Source organism: Prionailurus viverrinus, chromosome B4 (genome assembly GCF_022837055.1).
Source record: "Prionailurus viverrinus isolate Anna chromosome B4, UM_Priviv_1.0, whole genome shotgun sequence".
In the NCBI taxonomy this organism is placed as follows: domain Eukaryota; kingdom Metazoa; phylum Chordata; class Mammalia; order Carnivora; family Felidae; genus Prionailurus; species Prionailurus viverrinus.
Genome location: NC_062567.1, coordinates 129,699,704 through 129,717,938, shown reverse-complemented (window position 1 = coordinate 129,717,938; position 18,235 = coordinate 129,699,704). Strand labels below are relative to the sequence as shown.

The following is an 18,235-nucleotide window of genomic DNA, read 5'->3' as shown; positions in this document are numbered from 1 at the left end:
CGAGTTGTCTCCTCCGCAGGGCCGCGGCGAGAGGGTGAGAGTCCGCGGGTTCGGAGGGAGCCGCCCCCGCCTCGGCCCGCGCCCTGCGGGGCCCCACCGCACCCGAGGGGATGGAGAGCCGCCTACGAGGCCCCAGCACCGCCCGCGATCCCACGCTGGCCTGCCCTCGCTAGCTGCTCGAATTTTGCGTTTTACCCACCACCTAGGCCTTGTCTCCCGAGTCGGTGGCGTTGCGGTTCGAAAGAAATGGAAGAAAAGGAGCGATGTGACCAATTCCGTTCGGTCCTCCTGCATTGAGGCCTGGCTGGCATTTGCAGAGAGGAAAATACAGCAAGAAAATCGTCGGGGGTGTTTGGAGGGGAGGGTGGGAGGAGGGAAGCAAGGTCTTAGATTTCCTATGATTTTTGAAAAAATTCTGCACTTTGACAGTGGTGGCGAAATAACACTAAATCCAAAAGTGATCTTCCTATTGAAAAGAGAAAAGGTGGATTTTCTTTTCCTTTTGATTCCAACCTCTTCTCCCCGTGACCAAGCATAAATCATGGACATCAGAAAATAAGGTGGACCTCAGGAATCCTGGAAAGACTGAGCAGCTTACTTACATTCTTCCTCTGGAGGGAAGAAGGGTGGGGTGTTTTCAGCCCTCTCTGGAGCCTAAAACGAAAACATGAGTTGCGTGCCATGGAAAGCAGACAAGGCCAAATCTGAATCTGTAGAGCTGCCCCAGGCAGCACCCCCACAAATCTACCATGAGAAACAGCGCAGGGAGCTTTGTGCCCTGCATGCCCTCAATAACGTCTTCCAGGACAGCAACGCCTTCACCCGGGAAACGCTGCAAGAGATTTTCCAGAGGTAGGGGACTCCTTCTCCTTGCCATTTTTACACTGTTTGCTATTTCTGCATTTCTGTGGGTGGGGCAGTGTCTCCGCTAGGTAAGCCTTCAAACCAACATATTAATTAGCTAGATGCTGTTAGCAGATGTAAGGGACACAGAAATGGGAAAAATAATAATCACTATCGTTTATTGAGCACTTACTGTAGGCGGGGCATAGTGCTAGGACCCTCTGTTGTGTCACCTCGTGCGATGTCCTCAGCAATCCCGTGCAATTTGTGTTATTTCCATTTTATGGGTACAAACAGGGCTCAGAGGAGTTCAGTAATTTGCCTTAGGTAACAACAACAGATGGGGCCAAGTTTGAATTCAGGTTAGTGTCTGTGCTGTTGACCACTGTGCTATAATGCCTCTCAAGCCCTGGTCTGAGGGTTTACAGTCTGGAGAGAGGAGAAGATCTGTACACGCTCAGTCACCTGCCATCAGAGGTGGAATGTTGTGGGTTTTATAAGCAGGGTGCTCAGCTCTACACCGTGCCCAGTTTTCCCATGAGGCCATGTGCTGGCCTGGGTGCTCTTTGTGCATTGCTTTGTATACCACTCCCCAGTAGTCATTTTACTGTCTCTCTTTTATGGAGAGAGAAACAGGCAGAAAGGTCAGGTAATTTGTTCAAATAGCTTCCAAGTAGCAAAGCTGTGCTTTGAAATGGACGCTAGATCTCTTCCCCTTTCCGCTTCATTCTAGATGGCCTTTTTTTTTTTTTTTTTTTTTTTCACCCACTTTGCAACATGTTACCTGACAGGGTGATAGAAATTCAGCTCTTTCTCTGTCTACTTTGATGTTCTAAAATTGTTTTTATCAAAAGGGGTTGAGAATTCGTTCTGCAGTGTCTGGATGGACACAGCAGGACATCTGCTCTGCTGCTTTCTGAGTCTCCTGGAAAGGCATGTCCGAGTAGTTGTATCATCTGCATCCATTCACCCTGCTAGTATGTTGGGCCTGGGCCCAAAGATATGGGTGATGATTATAAGCAGTTTGCGGGTAGTTGCAGGACTCTTTCAGTTGTGTTTTCCCTGAATGAAAGAATGCGAAATATTTGCTAAACGCTCGCGTGGAACCAGAGTTCTGTTCCTGGCTATTAAAGCTTTTTGCAAATTTGTACCAGCCTCCCCAGTTTCCTGTCAGCACGGTGTAAGGATCCATCTCAAAGTAATAGCAAACCAGTACGTAAGAAAATACACTCTGTTCCCACTCCAGAGGTGGAATTCTGTGTATTTTAGGTGGAAAGATTTGGTGTGGATAAATGGAAACAAAGTGTGAAAGGGATCAGAGGGAGGGGAGACGAGATGAGGGAGGGGCAATAGCATTGTATAAACGAGGATTTACGAGCTGCCTGCAGCCAGCCTAGCGCTGCTGGGCACTGTAGAGAAAACAAGTTGAACAGGACTCAGCCGCTAAGTACATCCCAGAGCCATACACTGACCAGGCCTTGAGAACAGACTCAAATGAAGTTAAAACCCGAGGGATTTAGAGCCGTTTAAACGGAGGGGAAAAGAGGATCTGTTTGGGTCTTAACGGAAACAGTAGTAATGTTGGCAGGTTTAACCAGATAATTTCAAATTCCCGGATACAAAGTTCTGTCCCTGTTTGAAGATGTGGCTGATGGCTGGGAGAAATGGGAGAAAAATTTTGATGAGTGCTGTTTGTTGAGAGGAAGTTCATCGGAGCAGTTCGCTTTTAGCCAGATAAAAAAAGAAATACAAAGGCAGGGTGGAGTTTCAGTACAGTTATGGGACTTGAGATGACTCATGTTTGGAATAGAAATGAGCAGGGACTTAGAACTAAAGCTAGTGGCTCAGCAGGAACCTGGGGATGGGGAAGAGAGGAGTCAAGGTGGCAGAGCCCAGGATTTGAAGATCGTGGTAACCGCCGCAGTGATGGCAAAAGAGGTCGTTGCTTTGAAAAGGATCAGTTTTCAACATGTGAAATTGGAGAAAAGCTCAGAAACTGGGCAGGTGGCGGGGTGCATGTATTCAGATGTGGACGTCTGATCCCGAACGTTTCATCGTATGTGTTCCTCTGCGTTGAAAAAGGAAAGATTGGGAAGTGAAATGATAGAGCGGCAGCCTTGCAGAGTTACTTGGAAAATCCTCAGGCCGGGGCGCCTGGGTGGCTCAGTCGGTTAGGCGGCCGACTTCGGCTCAGGTCACTATCTCACAGTTCATGAGTTCGAGCCCCGCGTCGGGCTCTGTGCTGACAGCTCAGAGCCTGGAGCCTGTTTCAGATTCTGTGTCTCCCTCTCTCTGACCCTCCCCCGTTCATGCTCTGTCTCTCTCTGTCTCAAAAATAAATAAACGTTAAAAAAAAAAAAAGAAAATCCTCAGGCCTCGAACCATCCTCACAAGACTCTCCTCAATTTTTCAGTAATTAAATGTTCTTGCAGCTAGCTATGCATCCCTTCCCAGGTGAAATAGCTGTTAAAATCTAAATAGAAACCAGGCTGATACCGCTCAAAAAATCTAATGCAAGCTGGAAGGGACAAAGAGATTTTAGATATTGGTGAACAGCCAGCGTTTTCTACCACAAAGAAATCCAGCCTCCCCAGTAAAATGTCCCTGAGCAGGTGGAAGGGGCCACATTTAAAGGTGTGGTGGTGGTAAATTCAGAAATGGCGTTGAATGTTAGCCTGCAGAGATTGAAATTGTCTTGTCTAAGGGCCAGGCAAACACATCATCATCGCCAGTACCTGCAGAGTACATCTATGTGCCTGGCCTTGTGATCTGTGCTTTATGTATTTAATGATTTAAAGACACCTGGGGCGCCTGGGTGGCGCAGTCAGTTAAGCCTCCGACTTCAGCCAGGTCATGATCTCACGGTCCGTGAGTTCGAGCCCACGGTCTGTGAGTTCGATGGCTCAGAGCCTGGAGCCTGTTTCCGATTCTGTGTCTCCCTCTCTCTGCCCCTCCCCCGTTCATGCTCTGTCTCTCTCTGTCCCAAAATTAAAATAAAAACGTTGAAAAGAAAAAAAAAATAAAATAAAGACACATCATGAAGTTCTCCTGAGCCCTATTTTCTAATGGCACATTTCTTCAGACCTGGTAAAAAGGAAAGTCATAATTAGGAGAGAAAGGAATCTTCATGAATGTTTCCACATCTTTTTGTTGTTGTTGTTGTTGTTAAAATCTGAACTCACCACCATAGCCAGACACAGCGGTAACCTCCAGGGAGGACCAGGAACTCAGCTGAGGGCCTAGGCATTAGTGAGACCTGGCAAGAGCCTGTCTTCTCACTTACAGATCACTTCAGATCTCATGGCTCTAACCTGTGGCTGTGAGGACAGAAGTGAGAGGCTTGCTTTATAGTCCAGAACTTCTGTCCGAGTCATTAAGGCCATCCTGAGCAAGAGTTTGCCAAGGAGTCTCCAGAAAACAATCACAGAACAGGATGCGAGGGAGTTCAGTGGGACCAGTGTGTTGAACTATCCAGGACACTGCTGAGCGTAGTCTTAGGGGAAGGGGTTGGATCTTAGCTGTACCACTCCCTTATTCACACTGTGAGATTAACCTCTCAGGACTATTGGAAGGATTAAGAGGGAAACCTCGTAAGAGTAGCTGACGCAGTGGGCATTTGATTATCGTTAAAGTAAAAACAAGTACTGATATAATGGGCACACTGGACAGACCCCGCGTATTCAAATGACCACCCTGGGAATGAGGTGGAAGCCATTCTCAGCATTTCCTGTATTGATCATCTGGGCGGCACATGTTTGCTCAGTTGCCACTGCTTAGCTGTGAGGGCTGCAGAGTAGCAGAGCCATCCCCTTTGCTTCAGGAATTTGCTGTTTGGTTGGACATGTATAAGACAACGGAATTCTCTAATGGTCTTCTAAAATGGGAATTGTTCCCATTGTTACAGATACGCTAAGAGGCATGGAGATTAAATCTCAAACGACTAGTCCCGGTGCTGGTTGCTAGGATAATGTGTAGTCCTCCCCATCTCCCTGTATTTTCTGCTACACAGGAGCCAGGAAAGATTCCGTGGCAAAGGTAGGATGTGAGGTTGACCTTGAAGAAGCTTTAGGATTTGGTTTGGAACAGGAAATACGATGAGAGAATAGAGGCCGTGTGGTCGTGGTGTTTGAAGTGCGCTAAACCCAAAGGAACAGCAGGCCCCGTAGGGCCGGGAGGGTTGGAGTTAGCCAGCGGGCAGTTCTTACATGAAAGTAAGAACATCGTACCTTGGTGAATGTGGCAGGAACATATAAGGGACTTGGTGGAAGGAGAGTTTGGAAGTGAGATCAATTTAGGAACCTGTTTCAAAAGCCCAGATATGGAGCAAGGAGGCTCCAGTTCAGGGAGAGACAATGGGAATAGACAGGAGAAGGTTGGAATCGGAGATAGAATGCATGGGACAAGGAGACCCTAGGAAACTCCTGTAAGGTGCACCTCAAAAAAATGTGTGGTCAGATATGTTTGGGAACCGCAATGTACCCTGTCTCCTCAAGACTCAAGGTAAGTATTAGCGTATTCGGGGCTCTAGGAATTCCTGCAGGAAACCTTTTTACCTGATTCATTCAGCCGTTATTGTATTGAACACCTTCTGTGATCCTCTGGGAGCACCCTCGGGAAAGCGTGGCTGTAAGTTTTGGTAGGGAGTAAAATGGTGAACAAGGTAGAAGACCTGGAAGTTTCCTTGTTGGAGCCTTCACGCATCTCCTGGCAAGAGACTTCACTGAAAGTAGGGAGAAGCTACTGGAAAATCGGTGGAAGGGTAGGAGCTTGATATACCTGGAGCTAGGCTTGCTTCCATATGCTTTTTTATTTTAATGCGAGAGCCTACTGAGGGCCTTTGTCCTTTTAAGCTGCATTTTAGCCCCAGACCCCAGGGTGTGCCAGCTCTTCCTCTTATCAGCCGGCTACCACCACCCACTGTGATTCTTGGCTCCTCCACACAAGACGGGAAGCACAGCACCGGAGTCAGACAAACCCAAGCACGATCGAATCCTAGTGCTGTCACTTATAAGATCAGCGATTACAGGCCAGTCATTTTAAATCACCAAACTTCAGTTTTTTAACCTATAAAATGGGAATAACTTACAGCCTCATGGGTTTCTGGTGAAAATTAAGTGAGATACATATGAAAGGATCTAGCATTGGACGGCATGGCACGAAATTTTTCAATAAGTAGTAGTTGTTATGATGGTAAGATGCAATCTGGTTGCAGAGTGAAGGTTAGTGTCCTCCAGCCCTCTTCTGTGCTGGCTCTGGAGAACAAGCACACAAGCTCTTTGGAAGGGTCTGCTACGAAAGTTTCCCGAGAAAGAGAGCAACAAGATAAACATGGTGAATGTTTCAATAAACACTCCTTGAGCACCTGTTATGTGCCAGGCACCCCTTGGGTCCTGGTGGGGTAGCCCTAACGGGATGGAGAAACCTGTCATTCTAGTGTGGAAAACCAGACGGGTCTGGTAGCGACAGGGGCTGTGATTAAAGCAGGTGGGGTAAGAGCTGGTGCCTGGAAGAAACTGAAGGTTGGGGTGGTCAGAAAAGGCCTCTAAGGCACTAACACTTGAGACCCAAATAATAAGGAGCAAACCAAGTGCAGACCGAGGGAAAGAGCATTCCAGACAGCAGAACAGTGAGTGTGGTAGAAACAGGGAGCACGTGCAACGGCCCTCGGGTGAGAAGGTGTTTTGTGTGTTTAAGTAGCAGAGAGAAGGTCTTTGTGCTCAGCGATAGGGATGAGGCCAGCAGTGTCTTGAGGGCCTTGCCTAGAAAGCAAATCATTTAGATTGTATTTAAGTGCTTTGGGAACCATTGGAAGGTTTAAGCAGTGGGAGGAATGTTTTATGTTTGAAAAATATCAGTGTGGTCACCGTGTACAGAGAAGCTTAAAAAAAAAAAAAACAAACTTTGTAAGAGTTCTTGAGTGTTCAGGGTTGCCCTCGAGCCCTGGTTCTTCTCTGGAGCTGGCCCTTAGCAGCCTCCTGGATACTGCCCTCCACGTTCGTTCCCAAGAAGCTCGCACTTCCCTTCACAGCCAGGCAAAAGGAATCCAGCCCTTCCTTCAAGAAGGCCTTTCCTCAAGTCCCGGCCTGACAAGCTTGTGAAAACCAAATAATAGGACTGGAAGTGCCTTCGGAGCTGACCTTGCTGGAGACAAAGGAGTAGCTAATGAGGCTCAGCCAAAAATGGCCCAGAGCGGGGTGGGCGCATGGACCATAATTGAGTTTTGTTTGGCACAGACATTGTTTTCAGTTGATTCTTTGTGTTTCAGTTTTTAAAAACTTTTTTATTCCAGAGGCGCCTGGGTGGCTCAGTCGGTTAAGCTTCCAGCTCTTGATCTCAGCTCAGGTCATGATCTCACAGTTTAGGAGATACAGCCCTGTGCTGGGCTCTACACTGACCGTGCAGAGCCTGCTTGGAATTCTCTCTCTCCCTCTCTCTCTCTCTGCCCCTCCCTTGCTTATGCGCTCTCTCTCAAAATAAATAAGCTTAAAAAAAATTTTTTTTTATTCAAGTACTTACACAACCAGACACGTATATTTGAAATGCTTTAGGTGGCTCAGACATGCCAGTTTAATACAGGCCTTATTAGTTCTTAGTGCTTTACGCGTGGCCCCGGTTCATACATTTTTGTTTCATGCCTGGGCTCCTGTAGCCCGTGGAGTATTTAAGGATTAATGATTACCAAGTGTGCAAGCCTTAAATAGAAAGCATTTAAACTGTAAAAAAACAAGAGTAGCAAAAAATACTATCCACGCAAATGAAAATATCAATTACTATTTTCTAATGCTTAAAAAAAATGGCTGTATTAAAGCAGGAAGGTCTGCAGTGAAGAAGGCCGCAGACAGGGATAGGCCAGGGGCTTCACAAATGAGACTCCGTCATAAGAGTACAGTCTGTGTCCAGTGACTTTCTGGATGACAGACAGCTAGGCCCTGGCACCACTGAATTAATGTTTTGCATAAGAAGAAAGGCAATCCCTAGTGCAGTAGGAGGCCCGACTGTAAAATACGTCGGTAAAGTATTGAGTTACCTTGTACCTGAGTGGGGGGAACAGGCCTTGCGGGGGCGCGCTGCGCTGGACGCTGGGAGGTGTCCGGGGCGTGTGGGGCAGGAGGTCGGGCGGCCGTGCCCACGAGTCTCAGCCCGGCTCCTTGCACGCGTGCAGGCTGTCTCCGAACACCATGGTGACGCCCCACAAGAAGAGCATGTTAGGAAACGGGAACTACGATGTGAACGTCATTATGGCAGCACTTCAGACCAAAGGCTACGAAGCTGTCTGGTGGGACAAGCGCAGGTAACCCGAACCAGGCTTGACCCGATGAGGACTGTCACTCGGGCACGCGTGGGGAGGTGCTCCCGGGGGGACCTTGGGGCGTGGACAGCCTCGGAGCCTGACGCCGCTCTTCCTCCGCAGGGATGTCAGTGCCATTGCTCTCACTAACGTCATGGGCTTCATCATGAACCTGCCCTCCAGCCTGTGCTGGGGTCCGCTGAAGTTGCCTCTCAAAAGGCAGCACTGGATCTGTGTTCGAGAGGTGGGAGGTGCCTACTACAACCTCGACTCCAAACTGAAGATGCCCGAGTGGATTGGAGGCGAGAGCGAGCTCAGGTACCTGCTGGGAACGTGCTGGGCTCCTTCCGTTGGTGTGTTGGGGAAGTTGAGCCTGTCTTTCTTTTTTTTTCTTTTTACTCGACGAAGGAGATGAAATTCCTAGCTCCTGGGATCCTCTCCCCGCCTTGGTTAGAATCACAGGGTCTTGGGCTTGAAACACCTAAATCTTTGATGGCCCATGAGGACGGGAAGTCCCTTTGGTAGAGAAGCCCCAGCCCCCGGCATGCTGACCCTCTGGTCTGGTAGGACTGGCATTGTAGCATTCTCTGTCTGTACTCAGACAACTGATGGTAAAGCTGCCAGTTCAGAGGGAGGAAGACAGACATTCAGGCCAGAGAGGGCTAAATTTCCCAGAGACCGAAGAAGAAACTTTTATTTTATTTTTAAATATTTTTTTTTCTTCTAAATTTTTTTTTTTCAACGTTTATTTATTTTTGGGACAGAGAGAGACAGAGCATGAACGGGGGAGGGGCAGAGAGAGAGGGAGACACGGAATCGGAAACAGGCTCCAGGCTCCGAGCCATCAGCCCAGAGCCTGACGCGGGGCTCGAACTCACGGACCGCGAGATCGTGACCTGGCTGAAGTCGGACGCTTAACCAACTGCGCCACCCAGGCGCCCCTAAATATTTTTGAGAGAAAGACAGAATGCAAGTGGGTGAGGGGCAGAGAGAGACAGAGAGAGACACACACACACACACACACACACACACACACACACACACACACAATCCGAAGAGGCTCCAGGCTCCGAGCTGTCAGCACAGAGCCTGATGCAGGGCTCGAACTCACCAACTGCGAGAGCCAGTCAGATGCTTAACCGACTGAGCTACCCAGGTGCCCCGATAGTTTGGCAGTTCTATATGAGAATGAGTGAAAATTCAGCTTGGAAATTAAGTGGCCAGATCGAGGGGTAGCCAGTTGCTGAAGCTGCAAGAACAGATCCCTACTCGAGAGTTTGGGGCCTGCCAAGGGTATAGCTGAGGAGGTCACCGGTGAACACATGGCCCTGAGGCTGGAATTTGCAGTTTTACCGGCATTTCATCTTCTCTTTCATCTACCCGTTGTTCCCACAGGAAATTTCTAAAACATCACTTGCGAGGAAAGAACTGTGAACTCCTGCTGGTGGTACCAGAAGAGGTGGAGGCCCATCAGAGTTGGAGGGCTGATGTGTAACGCAGTTCTACCCACCCTTCCCTCACCTCAGCCCCGAAATCGTCTGTAACGTGCTGTGGCCTATACAGCGGGTCTGCCCCTGCCACTTCCCCAAACATCTCACTGGGTTTTCCCTTCAGATTTGACAGTGCAATAGGACAGATGTGTGGACTGTTACGAGAAGCAACCAGCGTTACTCATTCCTGGGAAAGGAAGGTAGGAGCTCTGTGTGCTTAGGGCCAGCTCTGGAAGACCCTTGTTTTATTTCAGAGAGGAGAAAGGAAGGTGGGTCCCAGCTTATTTTCCCCATTCCCACGAGAACTTGACAGAGGCTCTGCTGGAGTTCACTGCTGCTGTGACTCACCTGGAGATGCTGCCTCCACTTCCCCTTTCCTGGCAACCAGTGGGTCTGAAGACCTAGTACACGCAAAGCCCACGCGACTGGCTTGACGGACCCAGAGCAGAAGGGCCTCTCAGGAAACCATCTCCAAAACGCCAGCAGTGGTACAGCATGCCGTCTCCAACCCCTAATGCCACCCATTACCCCCATTTTTAAGGGTGGTCAACGGCCATCCTTGGAGTCTTATAATGAAAAGTTCTCTAGTGTTCCACGCCGGGTGGTCGAGGCCTGCAATATTCTAGTGTGACAGGGTGAGCCAGATACCTAAGAGGACGTGGCGGAAGCCAGACTGGGGCAGGCCCGGGGGGCCTGTCCGCCTCGCTCCAGCGTTGTCCCTGCCGCGTCACTACATTGATTTCGGGGGCTCTGGGCACAAGACAGGCAGAAGGGCAGTTTTCCCAGTTGACACACCCTGGCAAGGTCAGGAAACAACAAGTCTGCTTTTGAGAGCAAATTCCACTAGTTTGAGACACAGCTGGGTGAGGAAAGTATTGTGAAGACAAGCTTCTCAGAGACTAAGAGCAGCTAGAACTGGTAGAAGTCCCAGGCTGAGTCCCTATAGTGACAAGAATCAGAGCCCTCAAGTTGGGTGTTTATGTGCATCATGTTAGAGGACCTGGATCTGTCATGTCTTTAGTTTCCTTTACACGTCAACTGAAAGCTGACCTACCCCCTACCTCTTGAGATAGTTGTAGGCCACTTTTCTCCTGTAACTTTGGAAAACAGAAGAGAAGGAGGGGAAGTGTACCACATAGCGCGTCACCAAAGTGGTCGTAGTTGCCTCGAGGCGGGTGGGCGGGCGGGGATGGCCTGTCTGCCGCTTACACGTCGACGGTCTTGGCAGGTCTGAGAGCTGCCCCGCTGGCCACACGCCTCTCCAGCGGCAAAGCCAGCCTGGGGCTTGCGCGTCAAGACTGAGCAGGCTTGACAGGACGAAGCTGAGGCTTTCTCCCCACTGTGACTGGAGTGCATGTTTACACCAGCACTTTTTCTGCACATGTATCTTCAATCCAACAAGGCCGTTTTTTATGCTGAGTAACAGAGGCCACCAAGCGGCTACTGCATTACACCCTCTCGGCAACTGGCTGCAGTCTCTTCTGCACCATTTTCCACACCAGACCTGCTTGGCACCACAGGGAGCTCCTTACCCCTGCACAATGACATTCCAACCACCACCAGCCAGAAGTTACAGCCAACCTGATTGTCACGAGCAGGACCTTGGGTCCATGGGCACTGTCAGTGATAGTAAGCCATTTCCTGGGAGGAGGAGGAGGAGGGAACTCCTCTCCACCAATCTGCTTGGGCCTGTGCAAATGGCACTTCAAAGGAGTCCCCGTGCACTTGGAGTCCATGAGCCAATGGGATATGCAAAGACGCTTACACGTTTCAGGGCTGGTTTCTCTGTTCATATCCAATTCTGGTGCTTAGGAACAGGGACCCACGCTGATGCCCAAGGGCAAAAAGCCCCATGTCCTTTAAGGAAAGGGGCAGGCCTGACCCTGATGCCCAATAAGGGGCAACCCTAGGCTTTTTGTTTTTCTTGCTTTTATTCCTTTTTTTTTGTTGGCCTTGTGCTGGGTTTGTTTACAAAAGATGTATTTTGTTTAACCAAATATTAAAAATGGAAAACTCCGTACGTGTTCTATGTCTGCCTGAATTTGTAATTCTGTAAAGGAAAAAAGTGAACATTAGTGTCGTGATGCTTCAGAAGAAACTCACTACGATCCTCAGCCATCTCTCAGAGCGGTTTTGTGCTTCGGTCCAACCTCTGCCCTCAAAAATCCAGACAAAATATGCACTCCACTTGGTTCAAGATCCCGAGGCACTTTTCAGTTTACGAAAACTAGGCTTCACAATCTGAGGAATCCTAATGAGCACAAGTTTTCGTTACCAGCCCTGACAAATGACTAGTGTTTTTCTCTGGTTAACAAGATCACGATCACATAGCAGAGGGGGCCTGTTAGACTTGAATTCAGATCCATCGTTTCCTGTGCGGTCCGGCACAGATTATCCAACCTCTCTGTGACTGCTTCCTCCTCTGTAAAACAGAACTACCACTACACCCTAAATTATATAGCATCATTCTGACAAACAGAATACACATAAAAGGCTCAGTATTGTTACTAGCACGTTGCTAATAAAAATTTACGTTGAATGCAAAAACTGCAAGGTTCAAAGGCAGGGCTATAGTTGGAATTCATAATCAGCTCATCTCCGCAATTATTTTTAAAAGGACTAAAAAAGTTCTATTTGCCACCATTCCCTTCCTAGACCAGAAGTTAGTAGTAGGTCATTCCCTACAAATCCTTTATAACTGTGTATCACTGTGGACCGTACAAACACATGGACCCGATCCTTTGTTGGTGGATCTGAACACGATTGCCTGAATTCAGGGCAAAGATTACTATTATGAGGTTTCTGGGGTACCTGGCTGGCTCAGTCAGAAGACCATGTGACTCTTCATCTCGGGGTTAAGTTCAAGCTCCCCCTGGTTGGCTGTAGAGATTATTAAAAAATAAAATCTTTAACAACAACAACAACAACAACAACAACAAGAGGTTCCTAGCCCAAACTGGATCATGTTTTCCACCGTTGGCCCTCAGGGGTCAAACTGTCACACAGTGGTGTTAGCTTCGGAGAGAAAATGCAAGGGGCAGTCGAAGGACGTGATCTCAAGGTGTGTATCACAAGTACATGGATGACACTTTCTGTCGGAATCATTTTTAATATTTAAATACAAAAAGTGAGCACTTTTTTCTTTTTTGGACACACACACACAGGTCTCTAATAGCCAAAACCGGCAGAGAAAATGAGCTCTTCTCTGCCCTCCACAGTCCCCATCCCGTGGTCGAAGCTGCTGCCCAGCCCTCCCTCCTTTCCACCCCAGAAATTCACAGTGGCTGCTTTACACTGCAGCTGTAACGGCATTATGTATTTCATACTGTGTGCATGTCCCTTCCCAACATCTCCATGCTTAAAAACAAAAATGGTCAGGGGTACATCCTTCCCAGTGGCATCGGTTCCTTTGCCACAATCAGATAGTTGAGATCTTCCGGTCACGAGTGATTTAGTGATTTAGTGAAAGGGGGGGAAATGGCCAGAGCTGGAGTAACCGTCTGCATTGCTGCACTCTGGTATCAGAGTGAGGACAGAAGAAATGGGACAGCGTGGAGGGCACAGCTGCAAGTTGGGAGTCTCCGTGACACACTGGGGAGAATTCTCTCCAGGTTTAGATAAATCAATGTGCCAAAGTTTTAAAAAAAAAAAAAAAAGGAAAAGAGAAAATCCAAATCATCAGCAGTTCAACACTATTGAATTTTCAAACTCGTCCCACCAAGACAAGTCATAGAGCAGTAACAATCTAGAGCTTTCCAGGAAGTGAAGGTAGAGCCCCTGGCATTCCGCCTGAGAGCCCTGTGTTGGGCCCTAGAAGTATCTGGAAAAGAAAAGGAGAGGTGTAAGGCACCGGACGAGCCTCCGGATCGCATTTTCCCTCTGACGGGGCAGAGGAGGTCTGCAAACACTGCCGATCACGTGGGCACCTAAAAGAGCGTGGGCTGGATCCCAGTCTCTACCCACGGGTCTACCCAGGTTTGGGGAAAATCAACACCTTGCACCGCCGCGCAGGCAAAGGCTCTGGGCTCACCTGCCGCTGCTGCAGTTGCTGCTGCTGCTCCATTTGCAACTTCTCCGTTTCGAAGACAACAGGAAGGACCAGGATCATGAAGGAAGTGGTCCCAATCCACAAGGCTGCCCTGGAAAACCTGCAGACGGGGTGTGAGCGTGACAGCAAGACACAAACACAGATGTGTTCTTCTTCACCAAGAACGGCCCAGTAACCAAACCTCTCCCACGCCAATGTTTTTGAAAGGCACGTTCTTTCCCCAACACGTGCACCACACTCGGACCAGAAACAGGACGGGCAGTTCTGCCGGCTGTTTACCTAGCGAGAGCCGTTCTAACATCCTCCTGAGTTCTTACGAAGCTACTTCTACAACACATTAATTACCTCACGTAACGTGAAACGATCCTCACAACGACCCTGCCCCACAGGAATCGCCACTTTACGGAAGAGTCCGTGGAGATCAAGAAAGGTTAAGAGACCAGTCCAAGGTCACTCACTCAGTGATCTAGGTGGCAGGTTGGCCTCCAGCCCCGCTCTGCTACTTCCAAAGCCCATGTCCATTCACAGCACTTCGGTCACCCCAGGCACACCCCAACGTCTTTGCCCTCGGACCTTACCTGTACATTTTTTGAGCCACAAAGACGGAGAGATCAAAAGTGGCTCCAGCCGCGGACCGGACCCTCTCTGGGAACATCTCCGTCAGACCCCACAGTCTCTCCGACAGGGTCTCATCTAGCTGTGGTGGAGGCGGCGCGGATCTCGATCGAAGCAATGGCAACCACCCCCTGGAGCTAGGGCAGCCCGCTCCGGCCCACTGGGGGCCCTAACCCCGCCTCCCGGAGAAGACACCTCCCCTCCGACCTCTCCGGGCTCCGCGACGCGCTTTCGCCCGGATCCCGCAGCACGCGGAGCTCACACCCCCGTGCGGGCCGCTCCCGGCCCGTAACCTTGCACTCCGCCTCACACCGCAGGGCCCCAGTACCTCCTCGTCGTCTTCCTCCTCCAGCTCCTCCTCAGTCTTCTCGGCATCGCCTTTCGGAAGCAATTCGTCCGGGGACAGGGGCGCCCCAGGGCCGCCAGCGGCAGCGGCGGCGGCCATGGCTGCAGGGGGACACCGGAAGCGGAAGAGAGGAGGCGAGTGCAGCACCACCCCCTCCCCGGCGGACAGAGCTGCTCTTCCGGGAGCCGGAGGCTGAAGTGCTGGGGAAGAGCGACACCGTCTGGCTGGCGGACTCCACCGGCTTTCGGCCAAGGAGGCGGCGGCGACTTCCTAAGAAATACCCGGGAAGCTTGTTCAAGGACAGGGTCGCGGTGCTTCCGCGGTAATTCTTTTCATTTAGAGTGGGCCCAGAAACCTGCACTTCAGTAAGCTCCCAGGGGGTCACACTGAGACAAACAAAAAAATCCAGCTTCGTTTCCCTGAGGGGTGTGTTCTTTGGTAGGAGTTCGATACTTGAAGGTTTTATCGATCTGTTGTGAAAACGTCAAGTGAACAGTACCAATGTACTGAGACAAAGGCAAGAGTTACCATTTAAATACACATTTAAATGTGTGTGTGTGTGTGTGTGTGTGTGTGTGTGTGTGTGTGTACTCATCTGCTTGGCTCAACAACCCACTGAGCCATGTACTGTCATCATCCCTGTTTTAAGAAACGGGGAAGTTGAGCCTCAGTACAGAGTTGCTGGAAGTCTTTCTTGAGGATAGATTTCTAGGAGGAAGTTTGCAGGCCAAAAAGTATGAACATTTAGCATTTTGGTAGGTATTAGCTGACCGTCCTCAAAATTAGATCATATACTTACCTAATTGTAAATGGAAGTGTCCTTTTCCCCACAATGTCCCCAGCCTTAAGCGTTACCCATATTTTAATTTTTTGCCTTTATGATGGATTAAATACTTCTTTTTATAATGTGCTGCACCTTAAATACAAGGGTAGTAATTTGATACACACTTTAGCCAGCTGACCCCGGAATCAGAGAATCTCAGGACTGGACGGTCCAAATCTCTGTCTGATGCACGATGTTGTCCTCTGTCCCGTGCTTACATAATGAGGGGCAGGTAGGTTTGCACTTCCTCCCCTAACAGGCCTTGGTCCCTTTCATCTTTGAGCAAGGGCAGCACTGACTACAAAAAGCTTTTATGTCTCAAAAGGCTGCTTACTGTATTACTCCATTACATAAAGTTCAAAAACAGGCAAAACCAATCTATGGTGAGGATTAGTGATTCCCTTTGATTAGCTCAGAGGGGGGAATATTTGGTAAGGGGCAGGGGAGTGGCTTCTGGGGTGCTGGGAAAATTCCATTTCTTGATCAGGGTGGTGTTCGCATGGGTATTTTCATTTTGTATTATCGATACTTAGGAATTACGCTTTTTTGCATGTTAAAATTACTTAAAGTTGGCTAGCACTATGTAAATGCAAGGGCAGCTTGAGAGCCCAGTACCAATGGCTTTTGATTCTCTTGTGGGCTCTTTAGGAAATGCTGGAAGACCAACACTCTCAAAGGCAATCTTTTTTTTTTTTTTTTTTTTTTCAGTAGTCTCCACACGCAGCCTAGGGCTTGAACTCATGACCCTGAGATCAAGAGTTGCATGCTCTACCAACTGAGCCAACCAGGCACCCCTAGAGAAGGCAATCTTACGTGGAAGGTACAGGCATTAATGCCTCCAACTGGAAAGTCGTAATGCTAATGTGGAGAAGTTTTAGGAAAACTTTAACCAACTAATTTTGTTTATACTCACAAGAACAATACATGATTAAAAAAAAAAAATCTGTGTGGGGCACCTGGGTGGCTCAGTCAGTTAAGCTTCCAACTCTTGATTTCGGCTCAGGTCATGATCTCACGGTTCTTGAGTTTGAGCCCCACGTTGGGCTCTGTGCTGACAGTGTGGAGCCTGCTTGATCTCTCTCTCTCTCCCCCTCTCTCTCTGCCCATGTACTCACTCACTCTATCTCTCCCACAGTAAACGTTAAACATTTTTAAAAAAACACCTATGTTTAAGAATAATAAAAAAAACCTTGGGAGTAATTTTATCTCTGCAAAGGGATAAGGAAAAAGGGAATCATGCCGTGCAGAGTGTTCAGAGCCCTGGGAACAGATGAGATGGTCTAGAAAAGGCAGAGTGAGAAGGGAAGACAAAGGCCAGGATCCTGTGGAATCAGACATTTAAAGGTACAGTGAAATCACGGACTGTTTGATGGGTATAGAGTTTCAGTTTACAGGCTGAAGTGTCCGGAGATGGGACGGCGGTGATGATGGCACACGATGGATGTATTCAGTACTGCTGAGCTGTAGAATTAAAAATGGTTACGACGGTAAATTTTGTTATTTTGCCACAATAGAAGAAAATTTAAAGACAAGCAGAAAAGCAGAACTATCAGGGATAAAAAGGGGGGGAGGACCTTCTTCCTCCACCTCAAGAGGTTCAAGGAGCTGCTGGAGAGGAAGAAGGATCGGAGAAGGATGTCTTCACTGAAGGCTTCAAGGAGAACTGCTCAGAATCAGCAAAGAAGACAGGGTGAGGACGATGCCAGGCCAGCGGTCACCGTCGAAGAGTAACGCACAAGTACAGGTGCTAACGAGTGAGTGTGGATGCCCCATGCAGGCACAGAGTGACTCTGCCACCCGGATGGAGGAGATGGGGTGTTCTAGAACCCCAGTCTCCAGGTCCTCTCCTACCCCATCCCTCAAGTCCACGCTTTCCGTCTTCCCTGTTTCCGTCCCATCAGAATTTGAAATTGGTACCAGTTCTTTATGTGGGTCAATGGACGGGCACAGATCCTTTTGGGAATCCTAGAAAAGCTGGAAGCCCCTCCCGTAAAAAATACCCATCAGCCCCTATCTGTGCGATAGTGCAGGTGGGGGCCCCTTGCGAGGCCTCAAACTGTACCACTTCCTCTGATTGCCCCTAACCCTGCACTTGCTCCCTCAGGCCCCCAGAGCTCTCGCGCAGCTCCTCAGTAACAGCTCCCCCTAACCGGACACGCAGCCCAGAAAGTCCCAGAAGTTGCTGTAGATCACAAGGGATGCCGTCAAGTAGACAGTACTATTTCTTTGGGTGTCCCCCAAGTAGCAGATTCGGTTAATAAAGGCTTCGAAGGAGGAAGAATTTTAACCAGAACCTGAAGGATGGATCTGACTAGAAAGGTAAGAACTTGAGGGGGTGCCTGGCTCGCTCGGTCGGTGCAGTGTGCAACTCTTCAGCTATGAGTGCAAGCCCCCTGTTGGGTGTAGAGATTATTGAAAAATAAAACCTTAAAAAAAGGAAGGTAGGGACTTGAAAGAATATAGCACCTCGGTGAGGAAAAACACCAAACACTGGTGGGTGCCACCTTCAATTCAGTCCAGAATCTGACCACTTCACCTTCTCTCCTGCCACCTGTCTTGTCCCAGCCTGGCCCCCTTCAGTCTGTTTTCTCCACACAGAAGGCAGAGGATCTGGCCAGAGGATTAAAAAAAAAAAAAAAAAAAAAAAAAATTGATCGTCACACTCCTCTGCTCAAAACCCACCAATGGCTTATTTGCCTTTTCACTCAAAATAAAAGTCCTTCTTGGGGCTCCCGGGTGGCTCAGTTGGTTGAGCATCCGACTTTGACTCAGGTCATGATCT

General features: G+C 48.9%; 2 protein-coding genes across 4 annotated transcripts; one reads left to right on the top strand and one right to left on the bottom strand.

Annotated features, from left to right (window-relative positions):
• The first annotated feature begins 368 nt into the window (after nucleotides 1–368).
• Nucleotides 369–11,637, top strand: JOSD1 (Josephin domain containing 1). Its single transcript, XM_047867645.1, has 4 exons — nucleotides 369–852; nucleotides 8,006–8,134; nucleotides 8,255–8,449; nucleotides 9,527–11,637. The coding sequence occupies exons 1-4, from the start codon at nucleotides 668–670 to the stop codon at nucleotides 9,624–9,626; spliced, it is 609 nt and encodes a 202-aa protein (XP_047723601.1). The 5' UTR covers nucleotides 369–667; the 3' UTR covers nucleotides 9,627–11,637.
• On the bottom strand, nucleotides 11,544–14,768 carry TOMM22 (translocase of outer mitochondrial membrane 22). 3 transcript variants are annotated; one of them, XM_047867648.1, is made up of 5 exons: nucleotides 14,613–14,768; nucleotides 14,248–14,366; nucleotides 13,652–13,769; nucleotides 12,433–12,501; nucleotides 11,544–11,671 (listed from the first exon to the last, which is right to left on the bottom strand). In XM_047867648.1, exons 1-4 carry the CDS (start codon nucleotides 14,727–14,729, stop codon nucleotides 12,466–12,468), a joined length of 390 nt encoding a protein of 129 aa, XP_047723604.1. In that variant the 5' UTR covers nucleotides 14,730–14,768; the 3' UTR covers nucleotides 11,544–11,671; nucleotides 12,433–12,465. The 3 variants fall into 3 exon arrangements, with proteins under 3 accessions (XP_047723604.1, XP_047723603.1, XP_047723602.1); XM_047867647.1 differs by having other exon boundaries at nucleotides 11,636–12,501; XM_047867646.1 differs by lacking the exons at nucleotides 11,544–11,671; nucleotides 12,433–12,501 and adding an exon at nucleotides 12,711–13,441.
• Nucleotides 14,769–18,235: the final 3,467 nt, after the last annotated feature.

Coding starts and splice junctions, on each gene's coding strand:
- JOSD1 (XM_047867645.1), top strand. CDS start 668: ATGAGTTGCGTGCCATGGAAAGCAGACAAGGCCAAATCTGAATCTGTA. Junction 853..8,005: donor CTGCAAGAGATTTTCCAGAG/GTAGGGGACTCC, acceptor GCACGCGTGCAG/GCTGTCTCCGAACACCATGG. Junction 8,135..8,254: donor GTCTGGTGGGACAAGCGCAG/GTAACCCGAACC, acceptor CTTCCTCCGCAG/GGATGTCAGTGCCATTGCTC.
- TOMM22 (XM_047867646.1), bottom strand. CDS start 14,729: ATGGCCGCCGCCGCTGCCGCTGGCGGCCCTGGGGCGCCCCTGTCCCCG. Junction 14,367..14,612: donor AGGAGGAAGACGACGAGGAG/GTACTGGGGCCC, acceptor CCTCCACCACAG/CTAGATGAGACCCTGTCGGA. Junction 13,770..14,247: donor GTGGCTCAAAAAATGTACAG/GTAAGGTCCGAG, acceptor CCCCGTCTGCAG/GTTTTCCAGGGCAGCCTTGT.